Source organism: Drosophila gunungcola (genome assembly GCF_025200985.1).
Source record: "Drosophila gunungcola strain Sukarami chromosome X unlocalized genomic scaffold, Dgunungcola_SK_2 000049F, whole genome shotgun sequence".
Taxonomy (NCBI): domain Eukaryota; kingdom Metazoa; phylum Arthropoda; class Insecta; order Diptera; family Drosophilidae; genus Drosophila; species Drosophila gunungcola.
In genome coordinates this window covers 518934-544667 of record NW_026453193.1, presented here as the reverse complement: position 1 = coordinate 544667, position 25734 = coordinate 518934, and the positions used below count along the sequence as shown (strand labels likewise).

Here is a 25734-nt window from a genome sequence, read left to right as displayed (position 1 = left end):
CATCAAGATACTTTTCATTATTATTACTACTGTTCTATACAAGTCTTCTGTTTCTGTTAAACATAAGACGTGTAGTTATAATTTCACATTAATATTTATTATTAATCTATTAAAATCACTTTTTACTGCTTTACTGTGCTCAACAAATCATATATAACCCTTTTAAAATATTATTGCACTAAAGGTACCAGTTCAAAAAGAACTCATTTAATAAACATAAAAGTTTATTGAATATTTATCAAGTGTTATTCAAATATAACCTCATTTTGGCATTGAGAATGCAGATGCTCATCTGGCATTGTCCAGATAAAATTAAATACTTTGCTTAATTTACTAACCCCACATACAATCCAGGGCATAAACAACTCTGCGTAAAGATTCTTAACGCGAGTTTATGGAATAAACATCATGCGATGTGCCGAGTTGATTTAAAATCGTATCAATCTTTCAATTGTGGAATCTTTTCCATAGATATGCGGGCTTATCATTTGTTCAATAAGAAGGATCGCCATATTCTCTGACATATTGTATTTACTTAATGATAGCATAAAAGTTAATACATTTTTGATTTATAGAAAAAAAAAATAAATGTTACAAACCGCTTGATAAACGATTTGATATTAATGTTGGCATACAGCTGTGATCAATATAATAGTTTGTTAGAAGGCCAAAATAAGCAGAGTTTTAAAACTAATGAAAAAAAAAACGAACATTTTTTAAATCTATTTTATTTTTTAATATTGGTCAAGCAAATTAATGATTTTTCATTTTGAAAAGTATGAATGTTCTACTATTGTTTTAAAGTCAAGTGTATTTCGTATAAACGTTTTCTGACTAACTCGGCTTTTTTCCCTGACGCATTGTAGCTTTTTTTTTTATTGAGGCAAAGCAACCCACTAACTTAAAGCTAGTATCTTGTTGCTGTGCACCTGCTTTTCAGCTGCCTTGAACGAATTTTCCGTAGCCCCTCGGGGAATCCCCGACTGTGCTATTTTCCCCTGCTGATCCTAGCTGAGTTGGAGTCCATTCAAATGCATTTCCTTGCAGCAGGTTTTTCCCCAGTTTCTTCTGCTTGTGTTCACAAGGGAAAAGGTGGCTCCCCTTTTTTCCCTTTTTCCCATTTTTCCCTGGCTCACATCTCACATCTCGCCTAGAGTTTCGTTTTTCACTTTATTACCGCAGGACATTTGCTGCTGCTCGTGCGTTGAGGTCCTTGCCACAAACAAAAAAAACAACTGGCAAGGAAAGACGCAAAAAAGCAACAACAATGAAAAACAAGAAAGGAAGCAAACTTCGGCAAGTCGAAGCTCATATACCCTTGCAGCTATTGCAAAAATTAAATATTCTTGGAAACATTAAAATTATGATTGACTTGCGTGTATGTTACATTGAAGCTATTTGAAGCTTATTTGATAGTTCCTATGGCAGCTATATGATATCGTTTTGCGATTTTAATAAAATTAAAAGCGTTATCTGAACTGATCAAATTATTAATAATCATAAGAATTTCTAAAAAAATTACAAAATAATAAAAGTTAAATTAAAAAAAAAATTTGCTTTTAATATTTTTATTGTTCCTATGGAAGCTTTTTGTTATAGTCGTCCGATTTTGATAAAATTTAAACCGTTATTTTGAAATATTGAACCATTACTATATGCCGAAGAACTAAAAAAAAATTAAAAAACAACAAAGTTATAATTTTTTTATTTATTTTTCTGATTTTTCCTGTGGGAGCCATATGCTATAGTCGTCCGATTTTGATGAAATTTAAACCATAATTCGGAAATATTTAACCATTACTGTATCTCGAAGAACTTAAACAAAAATTAAAAAAACACCAAAGTTATAATTTTTTTTATTTATTTTTCCGATAGTTCCTATGGACAACAACTGTTGGAAAATTTTCATGCAGATAGCTTTAAAACTGAGCGACTAAGTTTGCATAAAACGGGCGGACGGACAGACGGACGGACAGACGGACTAGACGGGCTAGATCGACTCTCCTAGTGATGCTGATCAAAAATATATATACTTAATAGGGTCGGAAATGTCTTCTTCACTGCGTTGCAAACTTCTGACTGAAATTATAATACCCTCTGAAAGGGTATAAAAGGCCACCCAAATCACCCACTTTTTGAGGTTTTTCCCCAGCATTTTGTGGACCCTTCAAGGGTTGCTCCCATTTTGACATTCAACTTTTCATGGCATTGTTGGTCGGCAACAATGGGCCACAATTTGCTGCTTTTATTTATGGAAAATTAAAATTAAAACTGATTAATTAAGCAGCAGCAGTGGCAGTGGCAGTCGCAGCGACAAAAACAGCAGCAGGCAAATCAAATAAATAAAATAATACACAGCGTTATTTTTTTTGTCGGTTGGCTTTGCTGAACTTTTGTATGAATTTTTAAATTACTCGTATAAAATTTATGTTTTTCTTTTCAGCACTCGCACACACATAAGAGTAAGCTGGCGGGGCGAAAAGGGGCGGGGCCAAAGGGGGAGGGTGGCCAGACCAGTTTCAGTTTTCAGACTTTGTCGTTGAAAATCTCTCGAACAAATTTCCGAAGCGTGAAGAGCGTCAAACAGCAATAGAGTCTCGAAAGCAGCTCTAAATAATCAAAATCAAAACCCAAACAGCTGTTTTGGTCTTCATTTGAACATGATGCACTGAAAACAAACAAAAACGAAAGGAACTATATGTAATTAATAGTATCAAACAATAATTATTAATTACATAAGTTGAAAAAAATGTAATAATAAAGCAGTTTTGTACTTTTGATGTCGGAAATATATATTTTTTTTAAGAAAAAAAAAAAACAAATAGTCCCTGTAACATTCATGTTTAACGTATTTACCCAAGTTTATTTTATATATTTTGTAATAAATATAAATCTAAACATTACATTTATTTCTTCCGTGTGCAAAGACAACTTAATTGTTGTTGCTACTGTTGATGTTGCTGCCGTGTTTGATGTTGCTGCTATTGCTGTCGTCGCGATCTCAACTCCCGATCACAGTTGAACCGAAATAGATGTCTCTTTTTGGCTTCATTGAGATTTGGCTTGGACTTTTCCTCTGCCCAAATACTTTTTTATAAGTCTCTGTCGAACAAACATGACATGTATTTAATGGCAACAACATTTTTCCTTTTTAATTAAACAAAATTAATCATCTAGGATTTAGTACTTCGTTTCTCTTATTGTACATAAAGTAAGACGCATTAAAAATAAAAATCATACAACTAAAACTTTTGAATAAAATAGTTCAGTAAAAATGTAACAATTCAACATTTTTCCATTTAAATTTTTCTAATTCTAAAACTAAGTTTAAAGAAAAACAAGCAAACCTTGTTGAACAATTGTTGATACTTATTACACTTAAAGGTAACTTTTCTTTGGGGAATTGTAGGGCATTTAAAAGAAGGTGTAACTTGTAATTTGTAACTGTGCGCTTGGTGTTCGTTCTCAAACTCAAACTCGAACTCGGACTTTGTCTATCTGTATCGAAATCCGTATCTCTGTGGCTGCATCTGTATCTGTAGCTAATACTGAATCAGAATCCGAGTCTGAGGCTGACTCAAGGTGACGTAATGGCAACGCCTAAAGTGGCTTTTATACGCTCCACACCAGATCAAGTATCAATTACAAATAAGCAAAAGTGGTCGTTCCCACTTTGTGGGTCAGGGGGAGTTGCCTTCGAAAAGAAAGGAAGTCTCTGGCTAAATTCATTCGAGATTCGGGACCGGAGGGCGCTAACATCTGAGGTAAACAGACCGAGTGGCACTTGGCGATACAAAAATATCTGATTTGTGGGCAACTGCGAACTTTTCTCGCCCCGCATCAAGTTTGTTTGAGAAGAAATTATAAGGTACTAAAAATAGCCGATCTCGTTTCGTGGGCACTGCAGCATGCAGTGTGAGTATCTCGAGGATTCGAGATCTCATGGTGACAGCAGCCATGGGATATCGGCTTACATTTGGCCAAAAATCTCCTGCAACTGACGTTTCAACTTTCGTTTTGACCAGACACTTTCGAACAGCTGTCACTCCCTTAAATCATTCTCTCAAAAATCTCCCACCAACCTGCCACATCAACAGAAGCCCGAATTCAATGATAATCAGCATAGCAGAAAAAAAAACACATCACAACACGACTGAAAACTGAGAATTGAAAACTGAACAGTGTAAAAACGGTAGCAATAACAATTCACATGGCCAATGTACAAGTAAATAAACAATAAGAGCGGGGCACAAAAAAACCAGATAAATAAATCGGTATTGTTAAATGTTAAACGCTACAGCAGCAACAGAAACAACACCATTAATTGGCAGATTGGCAGAAAATTAAACAACCAGAAATTTAGCAAAAGCAACAAAAGGTGCAGAAATAAACTCGCCCAAGTTTGCTATGTTTTTTAACGCCTCGTCAATGGCGCCAACAAAAAGTTTTAAATTTGTTCATGTTCATGTTATTCCAGCGAGAAGAGAGATTTTATCACACAACAATTCTGTTTAGCACTCCAATGTTTCGAGAGAAATCTTTGAAGCAAAGCAATTATGAATTGGGCATATATCCTGACACTAAAAATTTTTTATCAAGTGTGCAATATTTCTTAAACGCATGCGATCATTTCATAACAAATCTAATATTATAAACACTAAATAAGGAAAATATATTTTGTATTTTATTATGTAGATTTTAAGTTATTAAAATACTTTTATTATTACAAATAAAATAGCTTTATTATTAATAAGTTTATATCAGGTTAGAAACATATGACAGTAAGTAACATAAGCTTTGTTAAATTTTCAAAGATTCGTTGTGCATTTACAAAGTTAATTGATATTTTTTTTTTTTTAACTTTTTAACTCTTTGCCACAACACAAGTATTCGATTTGTCTGGGGATCCAAGAAGGATGTGCTTAGGCAATTACTTAGGGAATATTTTTTAATTAATACTTAGTTTTAAAGTTAAGTTAGCTGATAGCCCGATAAGGATTTATCCATTGGCGAATAAATAAAAAAAATATTTAATCTAAATTATTCTTTTAATATGAGCTTATGTAAAATCTCTATTATACGTTCCTAAAAACTGCGCTTGATATTCAATACATTAAGTAGTTAAGCGTATTTAAAGTTCGTTTTGACTTTGATTTATGTTCTTTCTGCTTTATTTCATTACCCCTCAACGGCTGTTTTTTTCTATCTGGGTCTTTTGTTTGTGTTTATTTTATTAATCTGTGTCTTCTACTGTTGTTGCTGCCGCCGTTTTTTTGCCTATTTGCACTTTTCCGTCGTTTATTTGTCTTTCAACTTTTTAACTTTTCGACTTTGTGTTTAGAGTTCATGAGCGTCGAATCACCCCTCTCGCAGAAACAAACACCCCTTCCTTCGAGCCATGTAAACAAATGTTTAAAAATGAATTTTTCAATTCCCATTTAATGTGGCAGCAACATGAACAATAACAAGCTGTCCATCCCTTTCCAATTACATGTGGCCCGTCGCAGGGGAATTGGGCGTATGTCGTGTGGAGGTCAAGGACGTGTCGAGGTCAGCGCAGGACCGCAGGCAACATGGTTGGGGGTAGGGGTGTAGGAGGATTGGGGGGTTCCCAAAGAACTGGCCGCTGGGAAAACTTCACACACCGGTTAATGGGACACTTGGTCGTCATTTGAAATCCCATTTTCGTGGCGCCTCTGATGATTTATTCAACACTAATCTCCAACCTGTTGTTTTTCGTTTATATTTTAGTTGTACTTTGCCTAATTTTATTTTAGGTTTTTTAATCTTTATATATATTTTGGGAAGTTACGTTTTATAAACCAACCCAATATAATATAGTTTATTATTTTTCTTTTTCATTTTTTTTTTATTTTTTTCGTTAATTTCTTTATTTCTTTTCTCACTTATTTATTTGCTTACTTAACAGTGAACTAGAATTTTATTTCTATTACGCTGACTCTCCCCATTATACAACTGCATCTCCTTCCGTTTCAATCCCCTGCAATTTTTCTGGGCTCTCGGCATGTGGCGGATGATTAGCACTAATCAAGCTGTTGATGGCTCTGCTTATCATTACGATGATGATGCTTTGATAGATCCGATGGCTGTTGGAGAACTTTCCGCCGCGAATAAAGCAATCAACGCACCGATCTGGTCCGATCTCGATCCATAAACAAATTGTCTCGCCAGCCACCGTTTGCCTCATAAAAATACAAAATGTTTCCATTCGCATTTAGGGGTGATTACTGCACGGCATGATCAGTTGATTATCTTTTCCACCCCGGTGGTTAGTACTAGTGGATATCACCCGTATTTGTTTTTTTTTTTCTTTCTATTATCCTCCACCCGCCCATCCGAATATGCCACGTTTGCTTAACTAACGAATTGCCAGTGCTTAAATCCGAGCCCCCATTTGTTTGCTCAGTTTTCTTCCATAATTAATTTTTTCTTGATAATTATAGAGAGCTATTGACCGGCTACACAGTTTTTTACGCCTTACAATTGGGGGTTTACTTAGTCACAATTATAATTTTCATTGTTCTGGGTAAAGCCCCGTGGGCCACGCCCCTGGCCTCAATTAGGAAAACAGCTGCATTGACTTTTGTTCTTAGTCTTAATCGTCTGGCTAAGTCTGGGGCTTAGCAAGTGATTATACGTGAATGCAGTTTCAGTTTCCATATACTCACTCGTGAATATAGGCGCACATGTCGCAGCCAAACAAAGACAAAGAAGTGTTCGTTACTCGCTTTAAATATTTATAGAGTGTTCACTGTCTGCCGCACTCATCGTGATTGTGATTCTGCCTTGAGGACCAGAGAGTAGGAATCGGAATCAGTTCAGTGGCAAAGTCGATCACTCATTGTTAAGGCACACTGCCGAAAATAGGTCAAACTTTTAGCTTATACAAACTTATATAAGTATGCTTGGAGATAAAGAATCAAAACTAAAATGTACATTAATTGGAAAATCAATGCATACATTTTACAAAAAGAAAATACTTTAAGTTTAATTTAATTTCATTAATTGCGTTTGGTTAATGTTCCTATGTCGCTATTTTCTTTTACAATAGACCAGCAATTTCTGTGCCTTTTCAATTTCAAAAACAAAGAATAAAGTTTTTGCCAGTGTATGCATACGTCTGCGTTAGCTGATGATGATGAAGATGACGATGACTTTGCCTGAAGCCAATGGGCCACACATACACCGTCACTTGCATCCAACGAGTATCTTGTATCATATCGAATGTTAATGAGCAATTTGTGTATAATCACGGCGCACAAGCCGCAAAAGCCAAAAAAGCCGCACATTGCGAAATCCAAATGTGGCATGCGTTTAGCACACATTACTGCAACTGCAACAGCAACATCACAGCAGCAACAACACAGCGGCAACATCACGATACTAACAGACATCAAGAAGTGGGACAATCAGCTTCAGAATCGTTTTGGGAAAGCTGCTCTATTGGAGTTTCGCTCCCTCAAATAGCATTATAAACAACCTGATGTTGTTTCTATATATATTAGCATTGATATAATGCGAGTAAGTAGTAGTCTTTCAAATTAGTTAAAACTAGTCAAATTTCCGCAAAACATTTAGTTCAATTTATAAGACTAAGATTGTTGAATCACTAAATCACTTTTAAAAGTTTTCTTAAGATATCAGTTTGGGTAAAGCAGAATTTTCGATTGCGAACTGCAGTTTTCAGCTCTCTTACCTAATGGATCTCCATGCTGATAGCTATTGTTACCCCACACATTTCTTGGGGCCAGACAAGAAGTATCAAAGTCTTTACGTCGCATTTATCAACCGTAATCGATCTGCACACAACAAATTGCGATTGCATTGTCGAACTTTGGGACTTCTCACCGATATATTTGTACATATATAATCATATAAATACTAATGGTATCTGGGCGTCTGCTTCCTGCCGTTGCACTTGGCACTTAACACTCGGCACTTGTTGCAGCCGGGGTTCATTCAAATGCCCGATATCGGAGCTGTAAATGAGCAAACAATTGCGCTTTGTCAAATGACATAATCCCCCCATAAATATTGTATAAACAACATGGAATCGAGTTCTATCTACTGCAGTTGCTGCTGTTATTTCTGTTTTGTCTATGCGTCATAAGACGGTGAGGAATGTAAGTCAATGCACTGGAAATTAAAAGAACACTTTTACTTAATTCAACAATGGATTATATTTTTGTTTTTATTTGTTATTCGGTGACATGCATCATTAGTTTGTTTTGACATTGAATTTAATAAACTTACGTTTTAAAATACATTTTGTCAGGATAGATATGACTAATTTTTTTTCCCTGTGTGGAGGCAGACAGTGGGGGAAAAACTTGAATAACTGAGCTAGTTGCACCACCGTTACAATGAGCTGTAGGCGTGACAAGTACAACAGCAACAGCAACATCAATTGCAGCAACAGCAATACCGCCAGCAACAACAGCAATCAGCTGCTGATACAAATTAATTACGACGCAGACACTGAGCAGACGACGGCTGTCACATATACTATACACTATATACTATATATATGCACATATATCGCGTGGGGAGATCTCGGCTTGACATTGGCATCTCGACAAGAAGGGAAGCCTGCCAAGTGCCGGCAAACCGGCAGAGCAAGTGCCGTAATCCGAGACATCCGAGGGATACCGCCACCGATCTCGGCATCTTTCCAGCTGCACCATAAAATATATATGTTCATATACATATAGAAATACATATACATGTACTATACACATGGACAAAAAAACAGGAAGTAATCGCTCTCCTTTGCATGTAAACGATTTACAATAAATAATTATGATAATGCTGCTGCTGGCAATGTCAGAGATGAATCTCGGGCAATGACACAGCTAAATCGACAGGAAGGAAGTGTTTGCATTTGTTAATGCCGGCACTCCAGTGCTTGGATCCCCGATCCCCGATCCCCAGTCTCCGATCTTCCAGAGCAACATGAGCACCAGCAGCAACACAATCGTCAGCAACATCAGCAACAGCAACAGCAGCAGCCACATAATTATCATCATTACCAGAAACACCTTCGAATAATAAAAAAAAAAACTGGGTAGGGCGGGGCAGGTATTTTGGAGGCGTGGCAAAAGCAATATCTGTCAGCCATAAAAGTCAGAACCTCAGCTATCTATTAAATCGTTAGAAATGAACATTACAACGAAGCTTATTGCAAAGCAAGTGAAACTATATAAATTTCAATTAGGCATATTAAGGTTACTATAATTATTAAGTACTAAGGAATCATAAAGAAAGATATAGACAATATACATACTTACGTTTCATTTAGCTTCAATTAAAATTAAAAAAACATCAAAAAACCATTAAAAAATTACGCTAAAAGCGTAATAAATGTAAAGTCGAAAAAATATTGTGTAAATTGGCTAAAATCAAGAAACTTAAGCCACAGCATAATGTCATAACAATTTATTTAAACTTTGAGCACAAGACAGTAAACAAAGGACCTAACTTTTTAGCTTAACCAAACCATTGCTTTCGGATTTCCCCCAAAAACTCTGAAAGTACTTTCGCCCACAAAAAGGATATCTAAATTTTCTTTCGAAGAACACTTTTCCCTTTTTTTTCGAATGATGTCGCAGATGTCGTTTGGCACTGTTGTTCCTTTGAATTTTTGTGTGCGAGAATGTCTGTCATTATTTGACTTTTTGGCACTCTTGTTCGGCTACAATTTCGTTGTTGGCCAGGGCTTAAATTTCGTCGCAATTGGCGCAAAATGAAAATAAAATGATCGGAGGGACAGCGGTGGGGTTAAGGGACTTGTACAAGCATTTGTGACATTCGAATTTCAAGCTGGTCAGAGTGCAAATAATTCCTGGAATTGCTAGCATTCCTTAAATTTTGTTATGACTCCCTGCTTTCGGTTTTTTTACATTCTATCCTCCCTGTGCCGGTAGTAATTTTAGCATCGACAATTCCCCTGCGAACATTTTTATGCCGAAAATATTCACCTGAACTTTTCGTTTTGTGGGCTTTATTTTCCCCTGTGCTTTTTGATGTTGTATAAATTAATGGTAAACAAATAGTTAAAGTTGCACGCCAAAATTTCAGCCATTCATAAAAAGTTTAGCATCAAAGACCAAATTTTCAACAAGTCTTTAATTTTCTTGGAAAAATGGTTGCCAAGTTAATTGAAAATAGTTTTTCGATTTTTCACAATTGATCTTTTCAATTTTATTAACTTGATTTATAAAAAACAGAAACCGTAACCTAAAAGTTTTATTGAATTAAAATGTTATAAGTTCGTGGAATGGGTTTTATATTTTTTTTTTATATATCTTGGCTTAAATCTGTCTTTTTAATTATGGCATGGAAATTCTAATACAGAACTAAAAACTAATGATATGTAATTGACTTGACAATGGCGTTCTTATATAAATATATCAAAAGAACAACAATGGTCCCCTAATAGTTCTTAAAGAAAAAATTACTTCAATTGATTTAAAGTTCAACTACTTCAGTAGAATTGACGAGCTTAGCGGAATTTGTCCGCAGTATCATTATATGATTATTGCCCCTGCGGCGACCTTCCACCCACAATCACCCGCATGTTTTTCCCCCTCGAGCGGAAGCCGCCAAACAAGCGGGATTCATGCGCACATCATCATTATCGTTGGGCATTATTATGCATTATGTGTGCCCCGATTACCATCACCGTTTGTCGGATCAGGGCTTCCCGCTGTCCAGGGGGGCGAACCAAAATGCTGCGGGGAGTTGAGTTGGTAAGGATAAGCGGACTTTACGCAACTTTGCGCCATGAGCCCGCTTACATGGCCCATCACATGATTATGTTCATGAATTGTGTGGGTTTACGCATAAAATGCGACAGCGGCAATTGATTATATCAATTTTGCATGTTTTCGGGGGAAAGTATGTTACGAAATGTTCCCTTGTTAATTACTTCATAATTCTACAAATTAAAATCGAAATGTCTGTTTTCAACAGTTTGGAAAAGTTAACGTGTTTTCCATTAACTAAATTGACAGTTTGTTCACTAATCAACTGTTCAGGCAAATACTGTTTATATAATGTTGTATTATATTATATTATATATTATTATTGTAATATTTTTCTTTACATTTATTAAAAACTTTCACAAATTTCAATGTGCTCTGATAATTTATTATATTTTAATATGTACTTGAAATGTTAATGAAATGAATTTATTTGATTTAATTTATTTGTTACTTTGTTAAAATAAATCAAATGAGAGCAAGATGTAAACGCGGTTAAACATTCATAAGTCGAACATACTCATGCAAAAAATTCGTGTTGCATAGACTTTAATCAATTTTGCATGTTTTTGCGGATACTTATGAAACCAACGGCTACCTGTCAATTATTTCTCATATTCCAAAAATCTAAAAATTTGTTTTAAGCAGTTTTAAAATTTTGGATAGGTTTTTATTAATTAAAATACCAAGCTTGCTGACTAATAAACTGATTTAAGTAGATACTTTTTATTTAACTTCAAAGCCACTAAAGGCAGTCACAACCTTATTTAGATTGCAATCTTCCGAAAAGTAAATAATGAACTTATCACACTTTTCAAAAGTACCAACTTGACAGAGTTTAATCAAAACTATATCAGAGGAAATCGGCTCAACTTTATTAGCTCATATATCAGATACTCGAAAAGTGTTTTTTTCTCACCCCTGGCCCATGTTGTCTGAAGTTTTTCGCCGTGCCAAAGTTTGTGAAATAGCTGGGATAATAAGTTTTGTTGAGCGATGATAAAAACTGACAAACAACTTGATACATAAGATGAGTACTTGGCTGTGATGGAGGTTGACAAGGGAGAAGAGAATTGAGAAGTGAAGAATCGGAGAATAGGGGAATTGGAAAAGCGACCAGATGCTAATTAAAAGCGGCGACAAATTAAATCAAAGTCAAGTCAAATTGGTTCAGTCAATGTTGGGCCTTGCACGATTTTCTCACTATCTCAATTTCTGAGTATCTATCTAGCTTTAAGTCTTTCCTCTCTATTACTATATATAAAATATATATATCTATATTTCTACCTCTCTCTAAATGCCAGACATACAGCCGACAACGATTATCGATGAACGCAAAGCCAGCGAAAAAACAAAACTTGAAATTTATCACCGAAAGATTCTTGAACTCGTCACTAAGGTCGTCAACTGTCCCCCTGTCACCGGACCCCTCCACCTCCACCTCCCTCCCCACTGTTTCTCCTGATCCCCCCTCCACCTTCGATCAAAACAGGTATCTCGGTGTGTGCTGACTGATTGTTTGACTGATTGATCGCTCGATCATTGATTGATTAACTCCAGATCGAGTTGTTCTTACACAAAGAGAAACGAATAATTTAAACAATATCAGATCACTGTCCTCTAGTTTATCAACATTATTATTTAAGAAACGCAATTATTTTTTTCATGGTTTCTCGTAACTTAATTGCATAGGTTTGTTTATTTTATTGTATGCATCAAAAACTAAATTGATACCAAATAGAAAATGAGGCCTAGTCAGCATATAATAAATTTGTTTTCTGCAAAGGCTAAAACATATTAAGAAATATCTAAAAGCATTTCTTTTTTACTTTTAAATATTTAAAATTTATGTTTAGTTTGGTATATTTGAGTTAAATTTGAAAATCAATTGTAATATCACTCACAGATACAATTTAAAAGTTACAAAAATATAATTATGAAATGAATTAAACGACATAACAAACTTAAAATGTACCGATGTATATACCAAATATAAGTTTCAACAAATATTCAAGATGTTAATGCTTTGATGAACAAAATTTGATTTTGTGGGCATAGAAAATAATTTTGTTGAAATGATTAGTTTTAAATGACGCATTGCCGATTAGAAATATAGTTAGAAAATAAAGTTCAAATTAACTTGCTATTGCCAATTACTCAACTTTTACATAAGTATACTTTGACTTGGAAAAGTTTGAGTTATGAAAGTTCAACAGTGTTTAATTTTCATACACCAACATTTACTAAGTTCTCTTCTTGTGCTTCGTTTCAGGCATGTGGCAGCCATGAGGCGGCAGCGTTCTACTCACTGCCAGCTGTTATTATGCCCGGCCACTTGTTGCAGGCATTCATGATGCAACTGCGCCAGCAGCCAGCGGCACAACGAACTCGATTCAAGTCTTTGCCGGGTCTCAACCAAAAACACTCATACGCCATGTGGGCGCGAGGCGATCGGAGGATGTTGCATGAACAGCAGCCGACAACAACAACCGCAACGGGCGCCACACTGGCCCATGGCCAAGGCTAAGGCCAGTGTTATAGCCACAGTCACAGTCACAGTTACAGTTACAGCCACAGCCATAGCCACACACCAGCAGTACTAAATACAGAATTACACCACCTCCAGCCACTACAACAACAACAAGAACAACAACAACAACAGACAACTGAAATATCAACAAAAGTTGAAGAATTCCGTTGAACTCGAACGAAACAAAACATCAACAAAATGTCTGAGGTAAGTTAAAGTTAAACCTAAAGAGAGAGAAATTTTACAACCAGGTTAAAGATTAAATTATTGAATAAATAAAACACACTCCCAAAAATATTCGTTGCGTGAAATATTTATACAATAATATAGCAAATAAAAAATTATTTTATATCAAATGTTTAAAAAAAAAATGTTCATTAACAGTACATTTTATCTCACTTTTCAATCATTTCCTCAAAGTTATTTCAGTGTGGTCTTAATAATAATTAAAAGGGGCAGGAGATGTGGCTTTTTGGCGCTGCCTTTTTGAAGACACGGGGGGTCAGCATTTCCATTTTTATTGAATTAAAATCGATTTTCAGTTTATTTTATCAAAAGACTTAAGAGCATCAAACACATTAAAAGCAAAAAACCGCACACACTCTCACAAAGACAACAACTGTCTGTGCGAAGGGGAAGTGTGGGTGCGTTGGTGGGTGTGTGTCTGTGTGTTTGTGTGTGTTTCCAGGGAATGAAATAAGAAGATGAAGCTTGCACATACAAAGTCTTGAACGATAAACTTATATAAAAGTGGGTGATTGACAAGGGGAATAACCTGCAATAAATGCTAGATAAAAATCGAATGGTCAACTTTCATCAAAGAGATAAGATTCACAAACACTTTCAAACCCAATTTAAACATGACTTGGCAAAACACGAGAACTTTTATATAATTCAAGTGCATAACTTCTTCAAATACTTCTTAACAGTTTTAAAATTTAAAAAAAAACTATTGAAAATACCTACAACCATTTTATTATAATAAAAACTTTAAATGATATCATCTTTAGAACGACTTTGAGAATCACCTCTTAACCTTTAGAGAATATTCTGGTTTCAAGATTATTTTAGAGCTGCGTTCCTTGGGTTTCGCATTTCTTTCGCTGCCCTTTCCACCACTTCCTGCTGGCATTTCCCGCATAGGCATTTGAATTTTGGGTCACTGACGTCGTCATCGTCATCGTCATCGTCTTCGTCGCCGTTGCTGTCGCCTCATGTTTATGTATGCGTGGCTTCATGGCGGCTATATGGCTATATGACTATATAGAACACATACCTATAGGAAGTGGGAGCATCGTGAGCAACAGGCGGCAATAACGACTCAGCCAAGCAGCTGTCGCCATAAACAAGCACACGGACCCGCCACTCGCACACAGACATAAATATTGACCTAATTTGCACCTGTTTACAAATTCATTCGAGCCATTGCTGAAGCTCAGGAGCTGAGCCACCCAGCCACCCATTACCATACCACGCAATCCCCACCACCCAACCACCCACTCCATCCTGCCACTTTTGCGTCTCGGCAGGACTTTGTGCTTTTGGCACATGACTTATGCGCCAAAAGGAGCGCGACAACCTCTACAGCGGCTCCATCGCGAGCGCTCCTAAGTGGGTCGACCATGTCCACACATCCACATCCATATATCCAAATCCTCATCCAACCGAAGCCAAGCCCAACCAAGTCGAGTCGAGTTGAACCCAACATGCCAAGCTGAATGAACGTGCTTCTGCACAGAGAGAAAAATAAATATATTTTAACAAAACCAAAAATTCCTTTTTAAAATCTAAAATTTTTAAGATAAAATCGTCTGTTTTACTTTTTATTTGAAAACAGTTACGTTTGTCACGAACGGAAATCCCACACCCTTTTTGTTTGTATTATTTTACTATTTGCATTAACAATATGGATTTCTTTCTGTGTTTGGCTTCTCGGTCAGATTGTTGGTTGGCATGTTATTAGGGAGCAAATTTGCATTTCCAACCCGTTTCTTTTTGGAGGAAAAGTTTGCTTCGGTAGCTACAAATTTGCAAATGCGAAATTCGATTTTATTCTGCGCTGGCTTACACGGCGTATGCTTGATCTGTAAAGGATGACAGGATAAAAGCCCAAAATAAAAACGGCAATAATAGGTTTAACTAAGCGAAAGTTTAGCTAGCTTTTGCGGAGATATCTGTCGAATTATGGATAATAAAAACAAAGATGAGGAATGCAAAGGAATTAGCACAATAAGCAAAATGGAAAATATGCTGAATGACTACAAAACTCATTTTCTTAGTTAATGACTAGAATAAATGAACCAAAAATGTACAAAGCAGAAAGTTCTAGTTACTTTAAAAATACTTTCCAATTAACTTAATTCATTTTAGAACAAATAAAATCCAGCTCGAACCAGACAAAAGTTAAGACACTCGGTGATAGGACTGGAAAATCGTTTGCAGTCAGACAATTGGTGCTCCATCAGAAGTGAGTTAATCTGGAGAAGAGTCTGAAATTGAGATACTTAGCTGGGTGAATGATTAACTATAATTGCTGGGTGCACCAGTTGCGGATTAGGAGCACTCGAAGCGCGATTAAATCGAGGGCTTAATGAGTGTCTTGGTCATTTGCCTCGTCTTGAACTGACTCGACCGACTTGAATGATAACGATGATGATGATGATGATGGTGATGGTGATGACGATGGCGTCTGGCAATTAGGCCGATTTGACATCAACTTGTCCTCGCCCTGACATTGCCATTGAAATATCCTCATCTCATTCTCATTCACATCCTCGTGCTCCTACTCATGACCATTCCTATTTCCACTCTGGTTATTTTCATCGTCATCATCGCTGCTTGTCTTTGTCCGCTCGAATCTGTTGTTGTTCGGGCATTGATTTTCCTTGATTGATGCGTTTTTAATGAAGGCGGATGGCTTGGTGCCTGGAATCATTAGCGCGATTTTCTCCACTCCTCCCCCTGGTCATTTTTTTTTATGTTACTCAGAAAGACAAACAGACAGCTTTGATCCGCAATAAACTAAATGAAAAATAAATAGTCAATAACAATGGCCCAAGTGGTGGGGTGGTTAAAGGAAAACAGAAGGCGAAGAAAGTGTCGCAATGTCGTGGCCTGAAATTGACACAGCACTAAAGTTACGACGAGCAAACAAAAGTGGCCAACAAGCAGCTTCGGGCCAGGTAGGCGAAATGGGAAAATGGGAAATGGGGAAAAGGGGAAAACTGGACGGCAGGAAAACAGGTCAACGGGAGAGTTGGACAACTGGCAAACGTACAGACATACACAGAACACAAGCGGAGACTGAAGGATATAGAGACAAAGGACAGGCGCCGGCCAGTATGCCATACAAACTATGCAAAAATGATGCCCAAGCTGAGCAACATGTTACCGACAAAACTGACACGTCTCTCTGTCAGTTTGTCATGTTTTACATGCACAGCGAGAAAATTACACATACACATTATACCGACTTAAAGAAAGACTAAAAAATAATGCATTAATAAATAAAATGAATAAATAAATAATAAATAAATTTATTTAATTTGAAATTACTGTGTTTTTTTATGGTAATTTAATAGAATCTTTTTAAAAATGTATACAATTTTTGGGGCCTTTAATTCATTAAAATGAATCCATTAATATTTCTCCACAATAAATAAAAGCAAATGATGGACATTTTTTAATTTTATAAGCATTTTTTAGAGAAACTAAATTATTGTTACATGAATTTTAAACTATTGGGTACTACGAAAGTGTCAAAAAAAAATTTTATAGCTTAAAAATAAGCCCGTAGATTACAGTCTTCGACTCTTCGGTATAGAAATGATACTAAAAAGTATGGGGGCTATATTTTTCAGTATTTCAATTAATACTTACATTTTAATACTATAAAAGTTAAAAAATGTGTCACTAAAAGTGTCTTCATAAGCAAGTACATTTTTAATTGGTGTTTTCTTAAAATATATACCTAAAACAAGGAACAAACAGGCCAATTAAGTAGCATTAGCCGACTCTTAGCCATAATTTCCAATTAAATCAATGGCAATTATGTCTCGCCAAAGACCGCAAGTCGTCACTGGGCTCAAGTTCTTATGTTCTCGTTGCGAATTCATGACTTTGACGTTGTCATGGAGGCCACAATCGGGGGTCAAGGCGGGGCCAAGGTCATTAAGGTGGTGCACCGCAAGCCCCCCCCGATTCCAGTTACACCCCAAACCACTAATCTGTAATCGCCAAACCTTCATTGAGCCGCAGTTTGATTGTGTAGTCAGACGAAAGGTCCGCAGGGGGACACTTAAACTACATCTCAGATTAGAAGTCAGAGTTAATGGTTCCCGGTTAATATTTCGATTGATTTGATATGCCTAAGCCATTTACGATTTATTATTGTAGGTAAATAATAATATTTAACTTGTTCTTAAGTAATGAGACAAACATCCTTATCTTTAGGTAAACATTAAAGGTATAAAGGTTTTTTCGATAACTATACATTATGGATCCCTATTTCCCCATGTACATATATAAAAATACATCTATTCAAGGGATGATGTCTGGTGTGAAGAATTTTTAACACCTTTCCTGTAAAGTAACATCCAGCCAAGGGTCCAGCCAACAGCTGTTTTTCCCCAGCTCCAAGCACTGTCCCTCGTCCTTCGTCCTGCCATTCCATGCGATCTTTCCGCATCATTATGAGGAAGCTCCCGACGCCTTTGCACTCACAGCAGCAGCTGTCGAAATTAACATAAAACATTTATGGCAATGTCGCAGAGTCGCGGCCAGGACTAAGCCGTTTGTATCCTGATTTGCATGCATTTGCATATGAGGGATGCTGGATGGAATGGGTTGTCAAGTGTTCTGGCCGCTTGAGTTGTCGAGTTAAGGCGCGTTTATCTGTGCGTATGCAGAAAGTTTTCCAATTAAAAGTTTCGCCCTGGTCCAAGTCTGCCGCCGTTTCTCCGCAACCTGGTCTATGGTTTCCTTCCCTCGTCCTTTTGCGACAATTAAGCCCCATAATGAGCTATAAACTTCCAGCGATGAGTGCGGAAAAGTGCACGAGTGAGGTTAAGCCATGTTTAAATGGGCACATATGGTAATAAAATACGCATACGCAAGGTGGGACAGCTGAGTTGCTCGCACCTATTTCGTTTCTGCACAGCTCGGAATACTTTTTTAAAAGTTAAAAGCGAACTTGGGCTACACAGTCAAAAAAGGTTCATAGTTGTTAAGAAAGTTTAATGAATTGTCAAAGCTGTAAGAAACGATTTTAAGAACAACAGTATTCAATACGTTAAGAGTTTTTTAATCTCTGGAAATACTAAAGGACATGAACCAAAACCAATATAAATAACTCATTGCAGTATTGGCAACTTTTAAAACAGTGAACATTTACTAAAGAATTATGTTTGAAATTTAAAAAAAAGACTATCTAAACATATTGGCTGACATTGTGAAGTATTTATGAAAATCTGATCGGTAAATATAAATAAGACTAAATAATAAATAAGATCTGTGAGAACCATATTAAACAAATAAAAAAATACCTTTAAATTGTATTTTTTTAATGTCGTGCTTTACTTATTTTTGTGCTTCGCAATTGGCAACACTGGATTGCAGGATATTTGTTCCTTTCCTTGCTACTTTTGTTGTTAAATGAAGCGTGACAGGTGCCAGGGATTGTAAGGCAAACAATTGTCAAAAAATTATTGCTGCCTCATTTGGTTTGGTGGCCCAATTTGGCTTTGACACCTTTGACAGATTGCTTTGCATTGTGTCTGCCTTCACCTGCCTTTTACCTTCCACCTTTGACATTTTGGCCGGCATGGCCCACAAAAATTCCCTTTACTAAAAGAATTTCATAATCTGCAGTGCGATAAAAATAAACTCGGCTCTGAGCTGATAAGAAGGTGGTGGTGGTGCTATTACGTCAGCCGTCTTTGCAACTCATCAAAATTTGTGGGTGGCGGAAAAGTGGGCGAACATTCTTTGTGGGCGGCAAATAGCCTGCAGCTGCCATTGGCGGGGATTTGTCGAATGTCATTTGCAATATGCTACTAGTGAAAGGAATGCCAAGTGGGTGTCCTTAAAAGAATATCTCACTGTTTTTGTCAGTAATCCCTTGGAAAACATATTTTTTGTTCTGTTAAATCTGAAATATTTATAAAAAGCCTCGAAAAGCATCTCAAAGATTCGTTTAACCACCAAGACCTCTTAAAATAAATTAAAATAATGTTGTTTATTTTGTTATTATTAGTTTCAAGATAGTATTGATTTTGATGTCATTTAAACATTCATTTATAATTATTTTAAACTTGATAAATAGTATTATCAAAAAAAAGTAAGTAAATGCAAAATAAAATGTAAGGGTCAACATTTCAAAACGATTTAAATATTATCAAAATAGTTTTTGATAAGTAGAAATATTAAGCTGTTATTATGTAAATGTTTAAAAGTTACAAAATGTATGCTTTTGGTTTATATATTTATGGTTATTCATTTTTTAATATGTCACAAATTTAAAAATCAAATCTAAATGTGTTGGATAACCTTAAAGGGGTAGCATAATTTGTATAAGGGATATATTAATTTGTTCTAAAAGATTCAATAAGAAATGGATGCAGTCCCTGTCATAAACATCAATATACCTAATTTGCGGTTGTTTTTCGAAAAACTTTTATCCGGCCAAAAAAAAATTCAATTTAGAATGTGCTGAAGCCCCGCCCCCCCCGGAGCCGCCCTTTTGGCTTTCTTCTGGGACATAAACCCCAATCTGGATATCCCATTCGAAGGCTTTCAGCGATTTGCCAGCGGATAAAACGCTGTCATCCGTTGGCTTGGCCTTATCATAAATTTCAAGCACGCAGCAAATAAATCCAATTAAATTAGCAACAATCTCAAGTGGCCGACGGATGATGGCTCCTCGTGTTTGCTCCTCCTCTCTTCCTCCCCCTTGGACTACTCCTGCGAATCCTGCTCCTATTTCGCATTATTTTCAATTTGCCTTTTGCGGTTGTCCAGCATTTCCTGCCACATCCCATCATCCATCTCTGTAGACCAATCTCATCTTGCTGACCGACCTATGGGCATCGTGTTTTTATGAGGATTCTTTGTGTTTAATCTACTGCCCTCGCTTGGAGTACAGTCAGAGCTCGATAGAGCAGATCTGCTTGGGAAAGCTTTGCAGAATAGTTGCAATTAGCTTTTTTATTATTATTTTTTTTTAACTATTTTTCTTACATGTTATTTCATTTCAGATTATTAAATTTGGCACTTTTCCTTTAAAATTCATGAAATGATTTGCTTAATATACCATTGCCTGTATATTACCTCAAAAACACCTAAAGGAAAATGTCATACATGTTCAGTGAAAAGAATTGTTTTGCCCTTGATATCGAAAATTATTCAAGATTTTTACAAAAGTAATTAAAATGTGATATATTTTTTTTTAACAACATCTGATATGCAACAAATAAATAGGCTTAAGCCTATACTTTGATTTTTTCTCTAATATTTGTTTTATATCACTTAGGTTTAATTTTTTAAATTATTTGTTTAACAATCTAGCTAAAGGAATCAAATATTGTTTACGGCTCAGTGTAAAAGTCCCCACTTTTCTTTCTCTTGCACATAAAAGGTACTGTGTATTCGATTTGTATGGCTCCCTTTGACTTCTTTATGCCGCCTTGGACTCTGCTTGTTGTTTGTTATTCAATGGAAAATTAGATTGTTTGTTCGCAGTTGTTTGTGTTTTGATATGCCATCAGGATTCAGATGCACTCGGTTAATGTGATTTCCCTTAAACATTTGGTGTTCTCCTGGCAGTACTGCGATTTTATGACCACAAACATGAGTCGTAATCGAAGCTGAAGTCCGATTGAAATTAGCAGCATCTGGTGCCGAAAACCTAATGTCTTTCACAGCAGCTGTCCCGAAATCGGGGTACATTAAGAACCCCAAAAAAGGTTTATTCACCATCTGCTACATGGAAATTATGGGGGTAGAAGCGACAAAACTATTGGTGGAAGTTTAAGCAGGAAATATCAAGAAAAAGCCAATAACAAAAATATATTTCACACCAAATGGCAAACAGTTGGCTTCTGATTTAAGTCATTCTCAGTAGACTTTTAAGAGCTGTTAGAGTTTTATGGACTGACATATTGCTTGTCCAGTAATAAAAGCAGTATTGTTTGTCGTAACAATAGAAAGCATACTGAAAAGTAGTAAATATCACTTACAGTGTGTTAAAAATATACAAGCTTAAGACGTGAACTCAATAAATCACACTGTCTGATAAGAGTAGAAACTTTTACAATATTTATTCAATGTGTATGCGCATTGTGAATGAGATGCTTTTAACTATTTAAAATCGTGTGCAATCGATTACCAATCATGATGATAGTATTTCTCACTAAGATAAGATCCAATGCTTATTACTCTGTATCGACGTAAGTAAGATATTTTAATGAATGGGTGACATTTTTACGATATCGTCCAACGATGTTATGAGGGTTAAACTTAATTAAAACGGATTTTAATTATTGTATTTTCACTAGCCTGCAAAACAAGCTGTCTTTATGTATTTATGGAATTCTTTCGTCTATTACCAATGTTAAAAGTTGTTGATAAACTTATTATTATTGTATTTTACTTATTTAATTTTAACAAAATATACAAATATTGTGCCAATGATAACATGAATGTAAGTTCTTTTTCTATTAAAATATTTTTAAGTTTTAAAGGGTGAAACAAATATATTGCCAGTAAGAGAAGAGTACAACCCATCTTTACACTTCATCGGTCTGTCGGATGGCAGTGAATGTCTGGGATGCCAGCGGCCGACCTTTGGGCAATTAATTAAGTTCTGCGGCACGCAATCTTCCCGAGTGTTGACTGTTTGCCTGTATGCCTGTTTGCTGACCGGCTGACCAACTGACCAGTCAACATCCAAACGAGCTGCCTCATTAGAGCTGGAGGAGAACTCCTGCATTCCGATTACTCGGGATGCGAATGGGAATGGCAGTGCCATTGGCAAATGGCAAACGGCAACGGGAGGGGGGAAAATCTTGAATGCCCACGTTGCGGCTACGTGACAAACTTGGCACGTCAACGAGTCCCCGGAATTTTCAAGCCACTGCGACTGAGCCAGCGATTTAATAGAATTTAAGCAGCATTTAGGCGGCGCAATGAAAGTTGACAGAGTTTGCCATGGGGTTCGCAGGGCAACGGGTGATGAGTGAGGGGCAGAGACCTTTGCCACATAAATCTGTCAGGCCGAGAGCAGTTCTCATAAAATAATAATGGTAACAGCGAAAACGAGAATGAGAACACGTCTACAGAGTAAAAAGTAGTGTGAACTTAAGAAGAATTGAAAAAGTTTTAATCATTTAAACCACATACACAAATTTTAAATAAATTTAAAGATCGTAACTCATGGTTTAAGTTGGCCGAATATTTTATAAGAGAAGAGATATATATGTTGCTTGTCTTAAATTCTTTGTTTAAAATAACAAATTTTGCTAAATTTTATTTTAAAAACATACAGACACTTTGAGAGAATAATTGAATAGTCGTTATAATGATAAAAATACTTACAAGAACTTATTCTTTTTTATTCATCTGCACCCAATTTATTTATTTTCATGTCTTCTTTTAACTTACTCCAAAATTTTATAGGCATTCATAAGCTTAATTGATTTTTCTCTCTGTGCAGCAGAGGCGGGCAGGTAAATGCTGCAGCGATAAAAACACGATAAAGTCATTCAAAGTGCTTAACCGGTGTGCGGTGGAGGGGAAAAGTAAGGGGGGGGTAGAGGGATCATCTCGAGAGGTAGGCGCTTCGCTGGGCGTCTGGGCGGTACGAATCGGGGCAAACAGAGTCAAAATTTTCCACATTCGTTGGCCCAAAACGAAAAACAAAAAAAACCGGAGCCTTCTCTCTTTCGCTGTCTCTTTTTTTGTTTGTTTGCTCGACACTGCCATAAATTTGTTGATGTTTGCCTAACACTGAACGGGGAGTGGCAGGTGGTGGGCGGTTGGCGGTGAGGTGAGGTGAGGTGAGAAGCGGGGGCAAGGTCACAGTCACAGTAACAATTTTATTGCGCCTTGCCAAACGGAGCTGAAAATTGAAAAATGGCCAATCACATTCGGCGGAATGCGTTTTGAAATGAGTGCATTTCACAGGTGTTATATATAACTAAGGGTGGTGGGAGGATGCGGGGGATGGTGTGAGAGGGGGCTTTACTTATGAGTGACGTGTCCACGATGCGACTGCGAAGTGAGCAGTGAACTCTGACAGGTGGCGACAAGTGTTGGCGCAGCATTATCGTATTATCCCATCTGGCCGACAGGTGATTTCAGGTAATTCAGTAACTCAGCCAGTTGCATCTGTCTTCATTTCGGACTTTATCATAGCTGTACAAATAAAACAGATGTTAATTTATATGCATTTATTTATTATACAGTTCAGTGAGTCAGTGAATTAAATGTGTGCATAGGCAATGCAGGCAATAAATACGTATTTGTTTCTGCATTCATTGTACTCAATTTGATAAGTTTTGTATGTTTTATAGGTTTTTAAAAGCTTAAAACCTCCCTCATTGTGTTCTGTTTAACTTTGTGTTTAAAATTTATTATGGAAATTAAGCTTAAAATCTTAGCTGGGGCTAAACGAAACAGAACATTTTAAATAGTGTATTTATTTTGTCAAATGCTTCATAATTTTTCGCCACAAAATTTGATATCAGAAATTCAGTCGGTAAGAGTTGTTTTTGTTTAATTATATTATTTTAAAATGGCAAGCAAATAAGTACAAAAAAATAGTTGAATACTTGCTAATAGCTTTACAATAATTAAATGTTAATTAAATATTTAAAAATTACCTTTTTATTATTGCATCCAGCTTTGTTGCAGATTAAATTAATATTTATTTAAAAATAAACCTTAAAAGCATATATTACTAACGAAGATATCTGCTCAGGCTAAACTTTAATCTCGAATACTTAATCGTTCATGTTCGCTCAACTGGTTTCATCTGTGACCCAGCGACAATAGCTGCAATTCCAAGCAGTTTAAATATTTGGCAAGCTTTGACGGGCTCAGTGCTTTCATTATCAGACATCGTCCTCGCTCGCAAAAAAGACAGATAAATTTCGTTGCATTTGTGTGGGTATGTTAATGCACAGAAAAAAATGTTTCAATATAAATTATGTACCTAAAATATAAAACTAGTAATGATTTTATTGCTGTACTTCGATATTTTGACTTACTGTTAAATACAACAAATATTAAATTAATATCTAATGCTACAAACATATTTGTTAACTTAAAATTCTAACTATTAATCAATTTAAAGCAAAGTAACAAAAAATGTAAGTGTCATTTTATGATGATTGCTTATTTATAATACTCCTTATTCATTCTCAACATGCAATTTTATGGTCTAAAAACAAAATATAAAAATGTTGTTCACTGTGTGACTGTTTTAGAGAGAATTTGTTCGTATTTTTGTGTGTGAATCTGTCACAGCAGCCAGCTACAAGTGAAGATCTTATCGCTTATCTCGCCACCGTCAACAATTCTCGTTTGTTCGTCAATTTGTTTATCTCCCCGCTGGCCCTTCCCCGTATTGTCATACAGTTCTTCTTTTTTTGGCCAAGGTGCAGATAAGGTTGCCAACGCTGTCACCACTTTTGTCAGACGCCTTGAAGAGACGTCATCCAAGTGGACAAACGGAGTGATGCAGCACACATAGCTGATATTGGGTCAGATATAAGAAGCAGCAGCCATGGATTGTTCCAGAGCGTAGCAGATAAATCCGGATGGCACCTGTTAATTGTCATTGTCAACGTGGCGAATGCTTGGTATTTAACCATTAAAGCTGAAATACCTAATAGCAACTCCATTCTCAATTAAAGTTAAATCCTTCTAACACTCAGCATTGTTCATACGAAACTTCATAATATGAAGTGACCCATTTCGGCGCATACTTGATATTAGCTCTTAAATTCCCTGAAACGGATTAAAACAATATAGACAATTTTCATTTCATTGTTATCGGTCTGACGCACAACACGGCGTATGCTTAATGTTGGCCTATAAAGCCACAATGAGGGATTTACTGAGAACAATCAGACTGGCACTTGATCCGGAACATCATCACGTTCACTTCGCTCCCCAGATTCGGTTTCATCTTGACTGACGTACAACGTGGCGTATGCTTGATATTGGCCTAAGGCTACAACAGCTAGAGTAACACGAATGCTCACTTTGTGTTGGCAAACAATGCATGCAGTTTGGCCCTACTCAGGTTGAAATTAGGATTTGGTTGCATTTTTAATTCCGCTGTTTTCTCCCCCCAAAGATGTTATTAAATTTAATGCAATTAAATCAATGCCATCGCTTAATATGTCAATATGTCCTTTGGTT

At 36.3% G+C, this 25734-nt stretch overlaps 1 protein-coding gene across 2 annotated transcripts in view; it reads left to right on the top strand.

Annotated features, from left to right (window-relative positions):
- The window catches only part of LOC128260989 (adenylate cyclase type 9), a 49393-nt gene that overhangs the window by 2570 nt on the left and 21089 nt on the right, over positions 1-25734 (top strand). Inside the window, exons 1-2 of one of the 2 annotated variants that reach the window (XM_052994371.1) lie at positions 6947-7542; positions 13054-13518. In XM_052994371.1, the coding sequence (XP_052850331.1) occupies positions 13510-13518 (9 nt within the window). In that variant the 5' untranslated portion in view covers positions 6947-7542; positions 13054-13509. Of the gene's footprint in view, positions 1-6946; positions 7543-13053; positions 13519-25734 lie in introns of those variants that run through there. The other variant, XM_052994370.1, reaches the window with a different exon arrangement.